This window comes from Chiloscyllium plagiosum, unplaced genomic scaffold, assembly GCF_037043375.1.
Source record: "Chiloscyllium plagiosum isolate Xiang-an unplaced genomic scaffold, Cpla_swu_hap1 HiC_scaffold_35, whole genome shotgun sequence".
In the NCBI taxonomy this organism is placed as follows: Eukaryota; Metazoa; Chordata; class Chondrichthyes; order Orectolobiformes; family Hemiscylliidae; genus Chiloscyllium; species Chiloscyllium plagiosum.
The window spans coordinates 20,208,750-20,229,401 of NW_028270173.1; the positions used below are offsets into that span (position 1 = coordinate 20,208,750).

General features: G+C 51.3%; 1 protein-coding gene across 1 annotated transcript in view; it reads left to right on the plus strand.

Moving 5' to 3' along the window:
* The first annotated feature begins 4,883 nt into the window (after positions 1-4,883).
* The window catches only part of LOC122548180 (uncharacterized), a 28,492-nt gene continuing 12,723 nt past the window's right edge, over positions 4,884-20,652 (plus strand). Inside the window, exon 1 of the mRNA XM_087978710.1 lies at positions 4,884-5,000. Coding sequence (XP_087834836.1) covers positions 4,884-5,000 — 117 coding nt within the window. The remainder of the gene's footprint in view (positions 5,001-20,652) is intronic.

Genomic DNA, 20,652 nt, shown 5'->3' on the forward strand with positions numbered 1-20,652 from the left:
TGTAGAGGGAGATTTACTCTGTATCTAGCCCCATGCTGTCCCTGTCCTGGGAGTGTTTGATGGGGACAGTGTAGAGAGAGCTTTACTCTGTATCTAACCCCATGCTGTCCCTGTCCTGGGAGTGTTTGATGGGGGACAGTGTAGAGGGAGCTTTACTCTGTATCTAACCCTGTGCTGTCCCTGTCCTGGGAATGTGTGATGGGGGACAGTGTAGAGGGGGCTTTACTCTGTCTCTAACCCCGTGCTGTCCCTGTCCCTGGGGAGGGTTTGGGGGACAGTGTAGAGAGAGCTTTACTCTGTATCTAACCCCGTGCTGTCCCTGTCCTGGGGAGGGGTTGGGGGACAGTGTAGAGGGAGCTTTACTCTGTCTCTAACCCTGTGCTGTCCCTGTCCTGGGAGTGTTTGATGGGGGACAGTGTAGAGGGAGCTTTACTCTGTATCTAACGCCGTGCTGTCCCTGTCCTGGGAGTGTTTGATGGGGGACAGTGTAGAGGAAGCTTTACTCTGTATCTAACCCCGTGCTGTCCCTATCCTGGGAGTGTTTGATGGGGGACAGTGTAGAAGGAGCTTTACTCTGTATCTAACCCCGTGCTGTCCCTGTCCCTGGGAGTGTTTGATGGGGGACAGTGTAGAGGGAGCTTTACTCTGTCTCTAACCCGTGCTGTCCCTGTCCCTGGGAGTGTTTGATGGGGACAGTGTAGAGAGAGCTTTACTCTGTGTCTAACCCCGTGCTGTCCCTGTCCCTGGGAGTGTTTGATGGGGACAGTGTAGAGGGAGATTTACTCTGTATCTAGCCCCATGCTGTCCCTGTCCTGGGAGTGTTTGATGGGGACAGTGTAGAGAGAGCTTTACTCTGTATCTAACCCCATGCTGTCCCTGTCCTGGGAGTGTTTGATGGGGGACAGTGTAGAGGGAGCTTTACTCTGTATCTAACCCTGTGCTGTCCCTGTCCTGGGAGTGTGTGATGGGGGACAGTGTAGAGGGGGCTTTACTCTGTCTCTAACCCCGTGCTGTCCCTGTCCCTGGGGAGGGTTTGGGGGACAGTGTAGAGAGAGCTTTACTCTGTATCTAACCCCGTGCTGTCCCTGTCCTGGGGAGGGGTTGGGGGACAGTGTAGGGGGAGCTTTACTCTGTATCTAACCCCATGCTGTCCCTGTCCTGGGATGGGGGTGGACAGTGTAGAGGGAGCTTTACTCTGTATCTAACCCCGTGCTGTCCCTGTCCTAGGAGTGTTTGATGGGGGACAGTATAGAGGGAGCTTTACTCTGTATCTAACCCTGTGCTGTCCCTGTCCTGGGAGTGTGTGATGGGGGACAGTGTAGAGGGGGCTTTACTCTGTCTCTAACCCCGTGCTGTCCCTGTCCCTGGGGAGGGTTTGGGGGACAGTGTAGAGAGAGCTTTACTCTGTATCTAACCCCGTGCTGTCCCTGTCCTGGGGAGGGGTTGGGGGACAGTGTAGGGGGAGCTTTACTCTGTATCTAACCCCATGCTGTCCCTGTCCTGGGATGGGGGTGGACAGTGTAGAGGGAGCTTTACTCTGTATCTAACCCCGTGCTGTCCCTGTCCTAGGAGTGTTTGATGGGGGAGAGTGTAGAGGGATCTTTACTCCGTATCTAACCCCGTGTTGTCCCTGTCCTGGGAGTGTTTGATGGGGACAGTGTAGAGGGAGCTTTACTCTGTATCTAACCCCGTGCTGACCCTGTCCTGGGAGTGTTTGATTGGGGACAGTGTAGAGGGAGCTTTACTCTATCTAACCCCGTGCTGTCCCTGTCCTGGGAGTGTTTGATGGGGGACAGTGTAGAGAGAGCTTTACTCTGTATCTAACCCCGTGCTGTCCCTGTCCTGGGAATGTTTGATGGGGGACAGTGTAGAGGGAGCTTTACTCTGTATCTAACCCCGTGCAGTCCCTGTCCTGGGAGTGTTTGATGGGAGACAGTGTAGAGGGAGCTTTACTCTGTATCTAACCCCGTGCTGTCCCTGTCCTGGGAGTGTTTGATGGGGGAACAGTGTAGAGAGAGCTTTACTCTGTATCTGACCGTGGCCCTGAGAATATTTGATCCTGTCGCAGTTTCGGGACAGTGGAATTGTGTTAATTTAAGCATCTTCCAGTTCGCCTGCGATTACCAGATCTCACTTGTGGAGGTGATGTCTCCGTGCAGATGTTAAACCACATCGAGTCAATGCGATCAATTTACAACAGGTGTCGGGCAGCCTCAAACTAATGACCTGACGAGATGAAACGATCTGGAGGGGAAAAGAAAATCATTCATTTCCAAAGACATCAAATGATGCAGGGCGACTGAGCTTTATTTATGGAGGGATTGATTGTGTCAGGGAGGTTTACATCTCCCTCAGGGGCCTGACGGAGCTGCTGATCGAGGGGACAATGTGAATCCACCTTCTCTGCACTCCCGTGCATCTCCCATCTGCTAGCTCCCCCCTCGGTCACCTGCCTCTCAACGCACGCTGCGCCCCAAGTCACCATCTTGCACAGGGCCTGAACCACACCAGTCGCCCTGACCGTCCTCCATGCGTCGGCATTCCGGGATTTCTGCGCAGAGATGTCGTTTGGAGGACTGGGGCTGGTGGTGACCGGTGTGGAGGGCTGGGGGAAGACAGGGGGAAAGGGCAGTCGCTGCCCCCACCTCTTTCCCGTAAGGTCCGATCCTGTCCGCCTCAGGGTCTGTGTCCCTCCTGCGGCGAGCGTGGTCTGTTTGAACTCAGTTGGTTGGAGCTATAGCTGAAGGACGCTATCATCCCCCCCTTTCCCCGCGTTCGATAATTTCTTGTTCTTTCGCCCCGCGATTTCCCCACACCTTTCCCAACTTCCTGTCGGGTGGATGTTGCGAAACGTGAAAGCGTTCAGAAAAGATTTACAATGATGTTGCCAGGGTTGGACGATCTGAGCTACAGGGAGAGGCCGAACAGGCTGGGGCTGTTTTCCCTGGAGCATCGGAGGCTGAGGGGTGTCCTTTTAGAGTTTTACGAGGGGCATGGATAGGATAAATAGACAAAGTCTTTTCCCTGGGGTTGGGGAGTCCAGAACTAGAGGGCATAGGTTTAGGGTGAGAGGGGAAAGATATAAAAGAGACCTAAGGGGCAACTTTTTCACACAGAGGGTGGTACGTGTATGGAATGAGCTACCAGAGGATGTGGTGGAGGCTGGTACAATCGCAACATTTAAGAGGCATTTGGATGGGTACATGAATAGGAAGGGTTTGGAGGGATATGGGCTGGGTGCTGGCAGGTGGGACTAGATTGGGTTGGGATATCTGGTCAGCATGGACGGGTTGGACTGAAGGGTCTGTTTCCATGCTGTATGGCTCCCTGACTCTCCGACTCTATGCTCACACCCCTATCCCAGAGAGCCGAGGTGTCCCCAACTCGAGGGGTTCCCTGCCCCGCAGGCAGTGTTGGTCCAGCGCCAACGGGGAGCTCGGCTTGTGGGTCGTGCCCAATGCCCATTGCGTTGGTGACCACCTCCTCCCCCAACCCCAAGCCAACACAGGGCCACCAGGTCCTGCATCACTGGTTCCGACAGTCAACACACTGCCCCACCAGGAGGTATCGCCTGAGGAAGAGGAGGACTGAGCTTACCTGGAAAGGGAGTGGGGGGGGGAGTGCTGCAGTGTCAGAGGCGCCATCTTCCAGGCGACCGATCATTGAACCAGGGTAACCGTCTGTCTGCTTGGGGTGGGGGAGCTGGGGGTGGTGCAAAACACCCTGTGACAATCCCTTGGAATCTCCCTCCACACGGATTATAGTTGCCACCTCGGTGAACGCAAACAGGCTGTCACTTGAATCCCAGCAGTGTTGGGGGGGGGGGGGGGGAGACCGTTCGGCCCATCAAGTCCACAGCGACCTTCCGAAGAGCATCCCACCCAGACCCAAACCCCACCTTGTCCCTGTATTTCCCATGGCCAATCCCACCCTAACCTGCACATTTTTGGACTGTGGGAGGAAACCGGAGCACCCAGAGGAAACCCACGCAGACACGGGGTGGGGGGAGAATGTGCAAACTCCAACAGTCAGTCGCCCGAGGCTGGGATTGAACCTGGGTCCCTGGCGCTGTGAGGCGGCAGGGCTAACCACTGAGCCACCATGCCGCCTTGACAACAGCAACCAGATCCTCCGGCGTCCAGCTGGGGGCAGTGTCCCGGGAGTCCTCGCCATGGCAGGCCCACGGCCAATCTCCGTCGGCCCTCCTCCTGCACCGGACTCAGTCCGTCCTCACTCGGACCAGCCTGTCCCTCAACTCCGTTCGCTTTGCAAAAGGCATTGCTGCGGCTACCCGTGCGGGTCCTGACCCGCCTCTTTGGTTTGAACTTTTCGATTCTGATTCACTGCAGCCACCCGTACCTCAGTGCAGTGAAAAGTCTCGTTTTGTGAGCAGTGCGGGCAAGTCGCAGCCTACAAGGACACACTGGTCACAGGGGAAAGTGAGGACTGCAGGTTCCAGGAGAGCCAGACTCGAAATGGGTGGCGTTGGAAAGGCACTCCCGGTCCGGCACCAGGAGCAGGAGGGTCAATATCTTGGGCACAGATCATCGGGAAATAAGGGATCATAGATCACAGATCATTGGGTGCTTGGACAGGGTGAGGCATACAAAGTTACACTGCACAGGCGGTGCTCAGAGCAAGATCGACATGAGCAAGACCAACATTATTAGAAGTGGTCCATTCATCAGTGTAGTAACGGCAGGGAAGAAGCTGTTCTTGAACCTGTGTGTGTGTGTGTGTGTGTGTATACAGGCCTCTGTATCTTCTGCCTGATGGACAAGGTTGTAGGACTGAGGTGGGAGGGGTCGTTGATGATGTTGACAGCCTTTCCGGGACAATGAGAAGTGGAGATGGAGTCCATGGATGGGAGGTTGGCTTCCGCGATGGTCTGGGCTGTGCACACAGCTTTCTGTAGTTTGGTACAGTCCTGGGCAGAGCCGTTACCGTACCAGGGTGTTATCCACCCGGACAGTCATGCTTTTGATGGTGCATCTGTCAAAGTACGTGAGAATCCTCCTTGTTACGGGCTAGACCAGACCACATTCGAAAGCAGGCTGCCCCGAATGTAACTTTGCAACTTGTTTCGGTAAGTGCGCAGTGAAAATTAAGTTAGCGAGGTTGACTACCAGGTTTTAAAACTGACAAAATTTTATTCACAAAATTACCAAATGAAATCAAAAAACAGAATAAAGAACCCCGACAGAACTCAGTCTATCCAAACTAGACTCAATTATGCTGTTCCGAATGTACACAACAGTCCCAATAAGCAAACCCTCCCTACAAACCAGTAAAAATGGAACAAATGCTAACAGGTTGAAGTTAGAAGGACAGAGAGAGAGAGAGAGAGATAAAGACAGAGAGAATTTGTTTCCATGCAGCTCCCTGTTGAACTTCCAATCAGTTCTGGACTGAACTAAACTGCTCAGCTCAGCTAGAGAGCTGACCACTCCCCTTTCATTATACAGGTCACTTCTAAAACATGGCCACTTTGGCCTGAAGTCTTACATATAAACAAAAAGACCTCTCAATGCCCTTGTATCTGTGTACCAAAGCAGACTGATGGGAGCCCGGCCTGGTTTATTACACCTCTGAAATAAAAACCAAGGACACAGTCTTCTTGAGCCAAGGAACAGCTTATTGAGCAAAAAAAAGGGACTAGCGTTGTGACATCATGGACGTGCCGAACCTGCGAAGCCGCCTGAGGAAGAAGGGGGGTTGTTGTGGGAGGTATGAGACACTCCTTCCCACAGTCCTCGCTGTCTCCTCCAGCCCTACCGTCCCTATATCACAGATTGTAAGGTCGCTGCCTGGTGCTCTCACCGTGAGTTGGAAAACATTTCACTGACCCTTGTTTTCACTTCTCACTCTTTCCTCACCTCCCCCTCCCACCCACCACCTTGCCCATCACTCATTCTTCCCCTTTCCTTCATTGGCATATTTTTTTGTGAGCCCTAGTCTCCCCGACCAAGCCAAAAAGTCTCTCCGGACCTACCTTGTCCGTTCCCCTTAATGTTGTGAAAGTAGTCGATCCTCCGGAATTTCAGGAAGTAACGCCACACTTTCTCCTGTGGAGTCCAGGCTTCACTCTGGTAAGTCCACACTGCCCTCCCTCCCTCCCTTTCACCATGTGGATCTGCTCCCAGTGGCCCAGCTGTGTTCTGAGCTGGGCCTTGCGTTCCTGAAGCATCAACTGCCCACTCCCTCACTTCCACGTTCTCAATTCAACAGGCTTGAGGGGCTGAATGGCCCCCTCCAACTCCCACAGTCCCACCCACTACCACCAGCCAAAGGGCTGCAATCAATGTGATGTCTGCAAATTAGATTAGATTAGATTCCCTGGAAACAGGCCCTTCAGCCCAACAGGTCCACATCGAACCTCCAAACAGCAACCCACCCAGACCCATTCCCCCTACTCTATATTTACCCCTGACTAACGCACCTAACACTATGGGACAATGCAGCACGGCCACTCCACCCTAACCTGCACATCCCTGAACACTATGGGACAATTTAGCACGGCCAATCCACCCTAACCTGCACATCCCTGAACACTATGGGACAATTTAGCACGGCCAATCCACCCTAACCTGCACATCCCTGAACACTATGGGACAATGTAGCACGGCCAATCCACCCTAACCTACACATCCCTGAACACTATGGGACAATTTAGCACGGCCAATCCACCCTAACCTGCACATCCCTGAACACTATGGGACAATTTAGCACGGCCAATCCACCCTAACCTGCACATCCCTGAACACTATGGGACAATTTAGCACGGCCAATCCACCCTAACCTGCACATCCCTGAACACTATGGGACAATTTAGCACGGCCAATCCACCCGAACCTGCACATCCCTGAACACTATGGGACAATTTAGCACGGCCAATCCACCCTAACCTACACATCCCTGAACACTATGGGACAATTTAGCACGGCCAATCCACCCTAACCTACACATCCCTGAACAGTATGGGACAATTTAGCACGGCCAATTCCCCTGAACTACACACCCCTAAACACTATGGGACAATTTAGCACGGCCAATTCACCCTAACTTACACATCCCTGAACACTATGGGACAATTTAGCATGGCCAATCCACCCTAACCTACACATCCCTGAACACTATGGGATAATTTAGCATGGCCAATCCACCCTAACCTACATCCCTGAACACTATGGGACAATTTAGCACAGCCAATCCACCCTAACCTACACATCCCTGAACACTATGGGACAATTTAGCACGGCCAATCCACCCTAACCTACATCCCTGAACACTATGGGACAATTTAGCACAGCCAATCCACCCTAACCTACACATCCCTGAACACTATGGGGCAATTTAGCACGGCCAATACACCCTAACCTACACATCCCTGAATGCTATGAAGCAATTTAGCATGGCCAATCTACCCTAACCTGCACATCCCTGAGCACGATGGGGGAATTTCGCACGGCCAATCCACCCTAACCTACACATCCCTGAACACCATGGGACAATTTAGCATGGCCAATCCACCCTAACCTACACATCCCTGAACACTATGGGACAATTTAGCATGGCCAATCCACCCTAACCTACACATCCCTGAACGCTATGGGGCAATTTAGCATGGCCAATCTACCCTAACCTGCACATCCCTGAGCACTATGGGACAATTTAGCATGGCCAATCCACCCTAACCTACACATCCCTGAACACTATGGGGGAATTTCGCACGGCCAATCCACCCTAACCTACACATCCCTGAACACTATGGGACAATTTAGCATCGCCAATCCACCCTAACCTACACATCCCTGAACGCTATGGGGCAATTTAGCATGGCCAATCTACCCTAACCTGCACATCCCTGAGCACTATGGGACAATTTAGCATGGCCAATCCACCCTAACCTACACATCCCTGAACACTATGGGGGAATTTCGCACGGCCAATCCACCCTAACCTACACATCCCTGAACACTATGGGACAATGTAGCACGGCCAATCCACCCTAACCTGTACATCCCTGAACACTATGGGACAATTTAGCACGGCCAATCCACCCTAACCTACACATCCCTGAACACTATGGGGCAATTTAGCACGGCCAATCCACCCAAACCTGCACATCCCTGAACACTATGGGACAATGTAGCACGGCCAATCCACCCTAACCTACACATCCCTGAACACTAAGGGACAATTTAGCACGGCCAATCCACCCTAACCTACACATCCCTGAGCACTATGGGACAATTTAGCACGGCCAATCCACCCTAACCTACACGTCCCTGAACACTATGGGGGAATTTAGCACGGCCAATCCACCCTAACCTACACATCCCTGAACACTATGGGACAATGTAGCGCTGCCAATCCACCCTAACCGACACATCCCTGAACACTACGGGACAATTTAGCCCGGCCAATCCACCCTAACCTACACATCCCTGAACACTATGCAGCAATTTAGCACTGCCAATCCACCTAAACCTACACATCCCTGAACACTATGGGACAATTTAGCATGGCCAATCCACCCTAACCTACATCCCTGAACACTATGGGACAATTTAGCATGGCCAATCCACCCTAACCTACATCCCTGAACACTATGGGACAATTTAGCACGGCTAATCCACCCTTACCTACACATCCCTGAACACTATGGGGCAATTTAGCACGGCCAATCCACCCTAACCTACACATCCCTGAACACTATGGGACAATTTAGCACGGCCAATCCACCCTAACCTACACATCCCTGAACACTATGGGACAATTTAGCACGGCCAATCCACCCTAACCTACACATCCCTGAACACTATGGGACAATTTAGCATGGCCAATTCACCCTAACCTACACATCCCTGAACACTATGGGACAATTTAGCACGGCCAATCCACCCTAACCTACACATCCCTGAACACTATGGGGCAATTTAGCACGGCCAATCCACCCTAACCTACACGTCCCTGAACACTATGGGACAATGTAGCATGGCCAATCCACCCTAACCTACATCCCTGAACACGATGGGACAATTTAGCCCGGCCAATCCACCCTAACCTACATCCCTGAACACTATAGGACAATTTAGCACAGCCAATCCACCCTAACCTACACATCCCTGAACACTATGGGACAATTTAGCACGGCCAATCCACCCTAACCTACACATCCCTGAACACTATGGGACAATTTAGCATGGCTAATCCACCCTAACCTACATCCCTGAACACTATGGGACAATTTAGCATGGCCAATCCACCCTAACCTACATCCCTGAACACTATGGGACAATTTAGCACAGCCAATCCACCCTAACCTACACATCCCTGAACACTATGGGATAATTTAGCATGGCCAATCCACCCTAACCTACATCCCTGAAGACTACGGGACAATTTAGCACGGCCAATCCACCCTAACCTACACATCCCTGAACACTATGGGCCAATCCACCCTAACCTACATCCCTGAACACTATGGGGCAATTTAGCATGGCCAATCCAGCCTAACCTACACATCCTTGAACACTATGGGACAATTTAGCATGGCCAATCCACCCTAACCTACACATCCCTGAACACTATGGGACAATTTAGCATGGCCAATACACCCTAACCTACACATCCCTGAACACTATGGGACAATTTAGCACGGCCAATCCACCCTAACCTGCACATCCCTGAGCACGATGGGTGAATTTCGCATGGCCAATCCACCCTAACCTACACATCCCTGAACACCATGGGACAATTTAGCACGGCCAATCCACCCTAACCTACACATCCCTGAACACTATGGGGGAATTTCGCACGGCCAATCCACCCTAACCTACACATCCCTGAACACTATGGGACAATTTAGCATGGCCAATCCACCCTAACCTACACATCCCTGAACGCTATGGGGCAATTTAGCATGGCCAATCTACCCTAACCTGCACATCCCTGAGCACTATGGGACAATTTCGCACGGCCAATCCACCCTAACCTACACATCCCTGAACACTATGGGGGAATTTCGCACGGCCAATCCACCCTAACCTACACATCCCTGAACACTATGGGACAATTTAGCACGGCCAATCCACCCTAACCTGTACATCCCTGAACACTATGGGACAATTTAGCACGGCCAATCCACCCTAACCTACACATCCCTGAACACTATGGGGCAATTTAGCACGGCCAATCCACCCAAACCTGCACATCCCTGAGCACTATGGGACAATGTAGCACGGCCAATCCACCCTAACCTACACATCCCTGAACACTATGGGCAATTTAGCACGGCCAATCCACCCTAACCTACACATCCCTGAACACTCTGGGCAATTTAGCATGGCCAATCCACCCTAACCTACACGTCCCTGAACACTATGGGGGAATTTCGCACGGCCAATCCACCCTAACCTACACATCCCTGAACACTATGGGACAATTTAGCATGGCCAATCCACCCTAACCTACATCCCTGAATACTATGGGACAATTTAGCCCGGCCAATCCACCCTAACCTGCACATCCCTGAACACTATGGGACAATTTAGCACGGCCAATCCACCCTAACCGACACATCCCTGAACACTACGGGACAATTTAGCCCGGCCAATCCACCCTAACCTACACATCCCTGAACACTATGCAGCAATTTAGCACTGCCAATCCACCCTAACCTACACATCCCTGAACACTATGGGACAATTTAGCATGGCCAATCCACCCTAACCTACATCCCTGAACACTATGGGACAATTTAGCATGGCCAATCCACCCTAACCTACATCCCTGAACACTATGGGACAATTTAGCACGGCCAATCCACCCTAACCTACACATCCCTGAACACTATGGGACAATTTAGCACGGCCAATCCACCCTAACCTACACATCCCTGAACACTATGGGACAATTTAGCACGGCCAATCCACCCTAACCTACACATCCCTGAACACTATGGGACAATTTAGCACGGCCAATCCACCCTAACCTACACATCCCTGAACACTATGGGACAATTTAGCATGGCCAATCCACCCTAACCTACACATCCCTGAACACTATGGGACAATTTAGCACGGCCAATCCACCCTAACCTACACATCCCTGAACACTATGGGGCAATTTAGCACGGCCAATCCACCTTAACCTACACGTCCCTGAACACTATGGGACAATGTAGCGCAGCCAATCCACCCTAACCTACATCCCTGAACACTATGGGACAATTTAGCCCGGCCAATCCACCCTAACCTACATCCCTGAACACTATAGGACAATTTAGCACAGCCAATCCACCCTAACCTACACATCCCTGAACACTATGGGACAATTTAGCCCGGCCAATCCACCCTAACCTACATCCCTGAACACTATAGGACAATTTAGCACGGTCAATCCACCCTAACCTGCACATCCCTGAACACTATGGGACAATTTAGCATGGCCAATCCACCCTAACCTACACATCCCTGAACACTATGGGACATTTTAGCATGGCCAATCCACCCTAACCTACACATCCCTGAACACTATGGGACAATTTAGCACGGCCAATCCACCCTAACCTACATCCCTGAACACTATGGGACAATTTAGCATGGCCAATCCACCCTAACCTGCACATCCCTGAACACTATGGGACAATTTAGCACTGCCAATCCACCCTAACCTACACATCCCTGAACACTATGGGACAATTTAGCCCGGCCAATCCACCCTAACCTACACATCCCTGAATACTATGCAGCAATTTAGCACTGCCAATCCACCCTAACCTATACATCCCTGAACACTATGGGACAATTTAGCATGGCCAATCCACCCTAACCTACATCCCTGAACACTATGGGACAATTTAGCATGGCCAATCCACCCTAACCTACATCCCTGAACACTATGGGACAATTTAGCACGGCTAATCCACCCTTACCTACACATCCCTGAACACTATGGGGCAATTTAGCACGGCCAATCCACCCTAACCTACACATCCCTGAACACTATGGGACAATTTAGCACGGCCAATCCACCCTAACCTACACATCCCTGAACACTATGGGACAATTTATCATGGCCAACCCACCCTGACCTGCACATCTTCGGACTGTGGGTGGAAACCGGAGCACCCGGAGGAAACCCACGCAAACACGGGGAGAATGTGCAAACTCCGCACAGACAGACAGTCACCCGAGGCTGGGATCGAACTTGGGTCCCTGGCGCCATGAGGCAGCAGCGCTAACCGCTGAGACACCATGCCGTGCGTGTTACTAGGCAAAGGCTGTCCGTCCAGTGTGCATACTGAGACTGTCTGAGACTCGGTCCTTGGGGGCCCCAAAGCAGCGATGCCGGTGTCTGACTCTGCGCCTTTGCCTTTATTTCCCAGAGGTCGGTGGTAAGGGCTTCCTGCTGGCCTTCCGTTCATTTCCCTGGAGCACTTATCTGTCTCACCCCAGCTGTCCCGTCGAGAAGGTGCTGGGGACGAACTTCCTTCAAAGACGGGCTCCACCGTGCTGCGATCGACGTTCCCGGGTCGACGTCAAGCACAGCGGGTCAGGCAACGTCCGAGGAGCAGGGACATCGACGTTTCGGGCAAAAGCCCTATCCTGGATCGAGGTTCAGTCAGCAATTCTGGGACTCGGACCCAGCGGCAATGAGGGACAACAGGTTCAACGTTAACAGGATATCCCCCTCCCCCAAGTCGGAGCGGCTGTTCCCGGGATATTCTCAGTGTAAACATCATAAATGATGGAGGTGCTTTCGCAATGCATGCAATTGATTAGCAATTGTAAACTTTTACGAGATGCAGTAAGGGTTTACAGGCCGTAGTAAAGCGAAGCCAATGTCTGTTCCCGACCCTAACTGCCCTTGAACCGATTGACCCACAAAGCCATTTCGAGGGGCAGTTAAGAGTCAACCGTATTTACTGTGGATCTGGAGTCACATGAAGACCAGGCCAGGTGAGGACAGCAGATTGGCTGCCCTGAAGGATGTTCGTGAACCCGATGGATTTTTGTGACAATCGATGATACATTAACCATCGCCGTCACAGAATCGAGTTTACCATTCCTGACCTGATGAATTGCAGTTAAATTGTACTAGCTGCCCTCTTAAGATCTGAAACCATGTTCCCCAGAGATTTAGGCTGGGCCTCTGGATTATCAGTCAGAGCTGGGCCCACTGCTTCTCCTCATTTATATAAATGATTCGGATGTGAACATAGGAGGTAGAGTTAGTAAGTTTTCAGGTGACACCAAAATTGGAGGTGTAGTGGACAGCGAAGAAGGTTACCTCAGCGTACAATGGGATCTGGACCAGATGGGCCAATGGGCTGAGAAGTGGCAGATGGAGTTTAATTTAGCTAAATGTGAGGTGCTGCATTTTGGGAAATTAGGGTAGGACTTGTAGACTTAATGGTAAGTTCCTGGGGAGAGTTGCCGAACACAGAGACCTTAGGGCGCAGTTTCATAGTACCTTCAAGGTGGACACGCAGGTAGACAGGACAGTGATGTTGCCAGGGTTGGAGGGTTTGAGCTACAGGGAGAGGCTGAACAGGCTGGGACTGTTTTCCCTGGAGCGTCGGAGGCTGAGGGGTGACCTTATAGAGGTTTACAAAATTATGAGGGGCATGGATAGGGTAAATAGACAAAGTCTTTTCCCAGGGGTGGGGGAGTACAGAACTAGAGGGCATAGGTTTAGGGTGAGAGGGGAAAAATATAAAAGGGACCTACGGGGAAAGGTTTTCACACAGAGGGTGGTACGTGTGTGGAATGAGCTGCCAGAGGAAGTGGTGGAGGCTGGTACAATTACAGCATTTAAGAGGCATTTGGATGGGTAAATGAATAGGAAGGGTTTGGAGGGATATGGGCCGGGTGCTGGCAGGTGGGACTAGATTGGGTTGGGATATCTGGTCGGCATGGACGGGTTGGACCGAAGGGTCTGTCTCCGTGCTGTACGGCTATGAAATGACAAAGGAAGGAGGGTATGCTCCAGGAATATGAGCAGCTAGTGGTTAACAGAAAGAAGCGAAACCCACAAAATAATAATTGCTGTGTGGCTAGCTGACTTTGACGGTCAGTTTGCGTAAGGGAAATAAAAACGGCGCGGCTCAGAGATCAGGGAGAAAGGAGGAACTGGCCTCTGGTCTGAGGGAAGTGGGAGACAATCTTCATCGGATTTGTCCCGGGGCCACTGGTCTGGCAGGTTGCTTAATCAGGGCAGGAATGCAGGGTTTGAAATAAACAGTGGGAGCAAGGGATCAAATGAGGAAAGGTGTGAAAAGTTTAAAAGATGAGAGAAAGGTTCTGAGAATGCAAATGAGGATGGGAGAGTGTCAGGGAGGGTCAATGCCAGCAGGTCAGGGCAGAGGTTGGGAAAATAGGAATAAGATGGGAGTAACGACTCTGGATATGAATATACAGAGCACTCATAACAACGGCTGAAATGGAATTAAACATGTACGGTTTGCACAAGTCCTACAGAGAGATGGCTATGAGATGACAAAGGCTGGAAGCTGAATAGTTGAGGACACATATCACTTTGGGAGGACAGGAACCTTATGGTGGCTGAGTGGTTAGCACTGCTGCCTCGCAGCACCAGAGACTTGGGTTCGATCCCAGCCTCGGGCGACTGTCTGCGTGGAGTTTGCGTATTCTCTGCGTGGGTTTCCTCCCACAGTCCAAAGATGTGCAGGTTGAGTGGATTAGCTGTGGTAAATGCAGGGTTTTGGGGATAGGGTAGGCGTTGTGTCTGGATGGGATGCATTTCAGAGAATCAATGCAGACTCGATTGGTCGAACGGCCTGCTTCCAAACTGTCAGGTTCTGGGGAAGTGAGGGAGGGGCAGTTCTGTTATTTAAGGATGACATTGGTACAGTAGAGAATGAAGATGGCCTTGGGTTGTAAAGGTCATGATGTGGAACATGCTTGGTGAGAAATAAGTGGGGGTCGCCATTTTTGAAAGTGGTTTCTCTGCCTCTAGCAGTAAGCACAATAAAGGGCAGAGTACAGAGGGGGAATAATGGGGGCTTTTCAGAGCGGTACACTGATAATCATGAGCGATTGTATACCGTGTGGATGGGGCAACTTAATGACAGTGAGCCTGGAAGAAGAGGTTCATGGTGTGTATTCCGGATAGTTCCGTACATTTTACAGCTGTTCAGGCTATTCCAGATCTGACAATGTGCCATCAAGATGTGCAGGTCGGGGTGAAATGGCCATGCTGAGTTGCCCATGGTGTTAGGTGCATTCGTCAGAGGGAAATGGGCCTGGGTGGGTTACTCTTCGGAGGGTGGGTGTGGACTGGTTGGGCCGAAGGGCCTGTTTCCACACTGTAGGGGATCTAATCTAAGACAAGATGAATGAAAGATCTCAGAGTAAAGATGTCCAGTTTTGGCAGTGGTTGCAACAAGATTGAATTTCTTGTTCAGTATGAGAGAGAGGAGTGGGTCTGAGATGAGTATTTGAGTCTTAAATAAAGGCTACAATGAGATGGGTGAACTGGGGAAATTCGGTGAATGGTTGCAGATGCACAAACAAAAATTCAAGGGAACAGTACATTTGGATAGGCTCAGGCCTGGAGGGCCGAAGGGCCTGTTCCTGGGCTGTAAATTTACTTTGTTCTTTGCCCTTTGAAACATTTTCTAACATGCAGCAAGGAATAGGAAAGGGAGAAAGTAGGGCAGAAGGAAAGGTGACTAACTCAGGAAGGTAAAGATAAAGCCAAATTAATAGGAACAGCATTGAAATGCCACGAAGACCAGGGCAGATTGAAAGATGGGGCAGAATGTACAAAAACATCCAGGCAGGGGCTAAAACGATGAGAAGGAGGGAGAGATTAGAATGGAAAAGAGATGCGAAGGATTTCTACAAGTTTCAAAGCAAAAAGTTAGCAAGTCTCTCCTCTGGAGAGTTAATCTGGGGATTTAATGATGGCAAATAAGGAAATGGCAGATCATTTATATCCACAGGAGATACAAGTAACATCCAGAAATATTGGTGAATCTGTGAGTGAAAAGGAGGAAGGAATTTAAAACATTTGCAATCACTCGGGAGATTGTACGGCGAAAATTATCGGAACGGGAAGCTGACAGGTTCCCGGGTCCCAATGGACTTCCTCTTAGTGCCTTACACCATCAGAAATGGGAATGAGGGGGTGTTGGCTGTCTGGCAACTTGGGTTTGTTCCCTCATTCAATAGGGTCGTGGCTGACCTGACATCATTCTCCTTACCTTTCCCCCCCTCTCTCCCCCCCCCCAATAACCCTTGATTCCCCGACTGAACCAGAGTCTCTGTCTCTCTCACCCTTAAATATACATGAGGGCTCTGCCCCCACAGCTCTCTGTGTGGGAAGGGCTCCCAAAAAACTCACAAAACTCTGAGAGAAGAGATTCCTCCTCACCCCCGTCTGGCACTGGGGCACGTTTTAAACGTGGGATGATGTCCTTTGATGCTAGACTGTCCTCTGTGGAGGGTCAGGGAGGGGAGGGGAGAGACCATCCTCTCAATGTTTACCCTGTCAAACTCCGTCAGAATCCTATCAGTGGAGATGGGCCCCAGAGAGAGAGAGAAAGAGAGAGAGAAAGAGAGAGAGAGAGAGAGAGAGACGGAAAAACCAACAGTTGGACAGACAAATGGAAAGGGTACAGGTCAGTGGGTAGCACAGTAGCACAGTTGTTAGCACTGCTGCCTCACAGCGCCAGGGACCCGGGTTCAATTCCCGCCTCAGGCGACTGACTGTGTGGAGTTTGCACATTCTCCCCGTGTCTGCGTGGGTTTCCTCCGGGTGCTCCGGTTTCCTCCCACAGTCCAAAGATGTGCAGGTCAGGTGAATTGGCCATGCTAAATTGCCTGTAGTGTTAGGTAAAGGGGTAAATGTAGGGGAATGGTCTGGGTGGGTTATGCTTCGGCGGGTCGGTGTGGACTTGTTGGGCCGAAGGGCCTGTTTCCACACTGTAAGTAATCTAATTAAGTAATCTAAAAAAAGGTCAGCCTGGGAGAGTGAGTAGCTGCTCCTGGGGACCATTAGAGGCTGATGTTGGGTTGCGTGTGGTGACAAAGCCTGCTGTGTGCTGGGGGTTGAGGGTAAGGACATGGGAGAAGGTGCCTCAGGCCTTACAATTACTGAACTCGATTTTGAATCCTGATGGCTGCAGGGCGTTCCCAGTGGGAAGTGAGGTGATGTTCTTCCAGCCTGTGCTGCTCCTCACTGGAGCACTCTGGCCTAGACGTTGGCCAGGGAACGGGGCAGGGTGTTAAAGCGGCAGACAACTGGAAGCTCAGGGTCTTTTATTCCGGGCAGAATGTTCTGGAAAGTGGTCACCCAGTCTGCGCTCTGTTTCCCCACTGTAGAGGAGACCACATTGTGAGCAGCGAGTGCAGTCGACTGGATTGAGTGAAGTGCAGGTAAAGTGCTACTTCACCTAGAAGGTATGTTTGGGCCCTGAGATACTGAGGGGGGAGGAGGTAAATGGGCAAGTCTTCGACGGTCGCGGGGTAAGGTACCGTGGGGTTGTGGGTGTCGGGAATGAAGGAGGAGTGGACCAAAGTATCCTGGAGGGAAGGGTCCCTGGGGAAGGCGGACAAGGGAGGGGAGGGCAATATGTGCCTGGTGGTGGCATCCTACTGGAAGTGGCGGAAAGGGAGGCTAATGATCCTCTGGATGCTGGTGGGATGGTAGGTAAGGATAAGGCGGGGGGGGGGGGGGGGGATCCCTATCACTGTTGCAGGACGGAACAGAGGGGGGTGAGGGCAGAGGTTCTGGAGATGGGTCGGACCAGGCTGAGGGCCCCGTCAGCTACGGTGCTGAGGAATCCTCGGTTGAGGTAGAAGGTGGCCATTTTAGAGGCTCCCTTCTCAAAGCTGGCCTCATCAGAACAGATGTGATGGCAACGGAGTAACTCGGAGAATGGAATGGAGTTTTTAACAGGAAGCAGGGTGCAAGGAGGTAACTGTGGGAGTCGTTGTGGGTTTATATTGGATATTGATGGCCAGACTATCCCCAGAAATGGAAACAGAGATGTCGGAGGAAGAGAAGGGAGGGGGTCAGAGATGGACCAGGTGAAGGTGAGAGCGTGGTGGAAGTTGGAAGCGAAATTGGTCAGCTTTTCCAATCGCGGATGGGACTGGAAAGCAGCGCCAATGAGGGCATCGATCTGCAGAAGAACGAGCTATTTGTGGAGGATTGGAACAAGGAAGGTTTCACGTAGCCCACAGAGGGACGGGCAGAACTGCAGTCCATCTGGGTACTCACAGCCATCCCTTTGACCTTACAGTGTCAACTCTCGGTCACCCGCTCCTATATCTCCCCCTGGACCATGACCCCACCATCAAGCACCAGGCTATTGCGTCCGCAAGCGCTTCCAGACTTGCTGAATGTTTCCAGCCATTTCAGTGTATATTGTGGGTTTCCAGCCTCCTGCAGATCTCTGTGTACGTTCTCTGCACAGGTCATTGAAGGTAGCTGCAAAGGTGGGGTGGAGACCACAGCCATGACCCTGTGGAGGAGCAGACCAGGCTGGAAGGGCTGAATGGCTGACTCCAGCTGCTAATGTCTGTGGAGTGGCATATTTGCCGATGGTTCATGTTTCGAGATACAGTGATGGACAGGATGGAGTCTTGGCTACAGACCCCTGCATCCTACACTGTGTGGAACTTCCTGAGTACTGTTGTAGGCGTTGAGAGTGTGTTGCTGGAAAAGCACAGCTAGTCAGGCAGCATCCAAGGAGCAGGAGGATCGACGTTTCAGGAATAAGCCCTTCATCAGGAATGAGGCTGGTGGGCTGGGGGGGAGCTGAGAGATACAAGGGAGGGGCGAGTCCTCACTTTCTCCTTGCTGTTGTAAGTGGCTGCGGAAAGTGAGTGATATCCCATCACAGCCTCAAACCATCCCTTTGAAAGGAGTGAATGCCTTCATCGGATAGTTTTACACACACGCACACACACACTCTCTCACTCGCGCACACATGCACATGCACACAGACTCACACACACTCTCACACTCACATGCACACAGACTCACACACACACATGCACACACAGACACACACACACTCACACACATATACATACACACTCAGACACACACACTCTCTCACACAGTCACACACACACATGCACACACACTCACACACATGCACACACAGACACACACACACACTCTCTCACATCCATGCACATGCACACACTCTCACACACTCGTGCACACACAGACACACACACATTCTCTCTCACACACACACATGCACACACACTCACACACACACAGACACACACACATGCACACACACACTCTCTCTCACACACGCTCTCTCTCACACTCACACACGCACATGCACACACAGACACACACTCTTTCTCACACTCACATGCACACACACTCTCACACACACACACTCTCTCACACGCACACATTCTCTCACACACTCACACACACACTCTCTCACACACACATTTATGCACATGCACACGCAGACGCACACACACTCTCTCGCTCACACTCACTCACACACACATAAACATGCACACACAGAAACACACACTCTCACACACTCACGCACACACGCATGCACGTGCACACACAGACACACACACACTCTCACACACACACTCTCTCACACACTCACACACACATGTTATGCACACACAGACACACTTTCTCTCTCACACACATATTCATGCACATGCACACACAGACACAAACACACTCTCTCACACTCATACACACATGGCTGCACATGCACACACACACACACATGCTCATGCACACACACAAATGCACATGCATACACCGACACACACACACTCTCTCACACTCACACACACATGCGCACGCACACAGACACACACACAGTCTCACACTCACACTCACACCACTCACACTCACACACACACACATGCACATGCACACAGACACACACACTCTCTCTCTCACGCACACACACACATGCACACACAGACACACACTCTCTCTCACACTCACATGCACACACTCTCACACACACACACTCTCTCACACTCACATGCACACATTCTCTCACACACTCACACTCTCTCACACACACATTTATGCACATGCACACGCAGATGCACACACACTCTCTCGCTCATACTCACTCACACACACATAAACATGCACACTCACGCACACACACTCTCTCACACACTCACGCACACACACATGCACATGCACACACAGACACACATACACACTCTCTCTCACACTCACACGCACATGCACACACAGACACACACACTCTCTCTCTCTCACACACACACATGCACATGCACACACACACATTCACACTCAGACACACATCTCTCTCTCTCACATCACACTCACACACATGCACACAGACACACACACACACTCACATGCACACACAGACACACACAGACTCTTACACTCACACACACATGCACATGCACACACACACTCTCTCTCACACTCACACACACACATGCACATGCACACACACATTCACACTCACAGACACACATCTCTCTCTCTCACACTCACACTCACACACATATGCACACAGACACACACACACTCTCTCACACACACATGCACACACAGACACACACAAATTCTCATTCTCTCTCTCTCTCACACACACACACATGCACACACTCTCTCACACACACATGC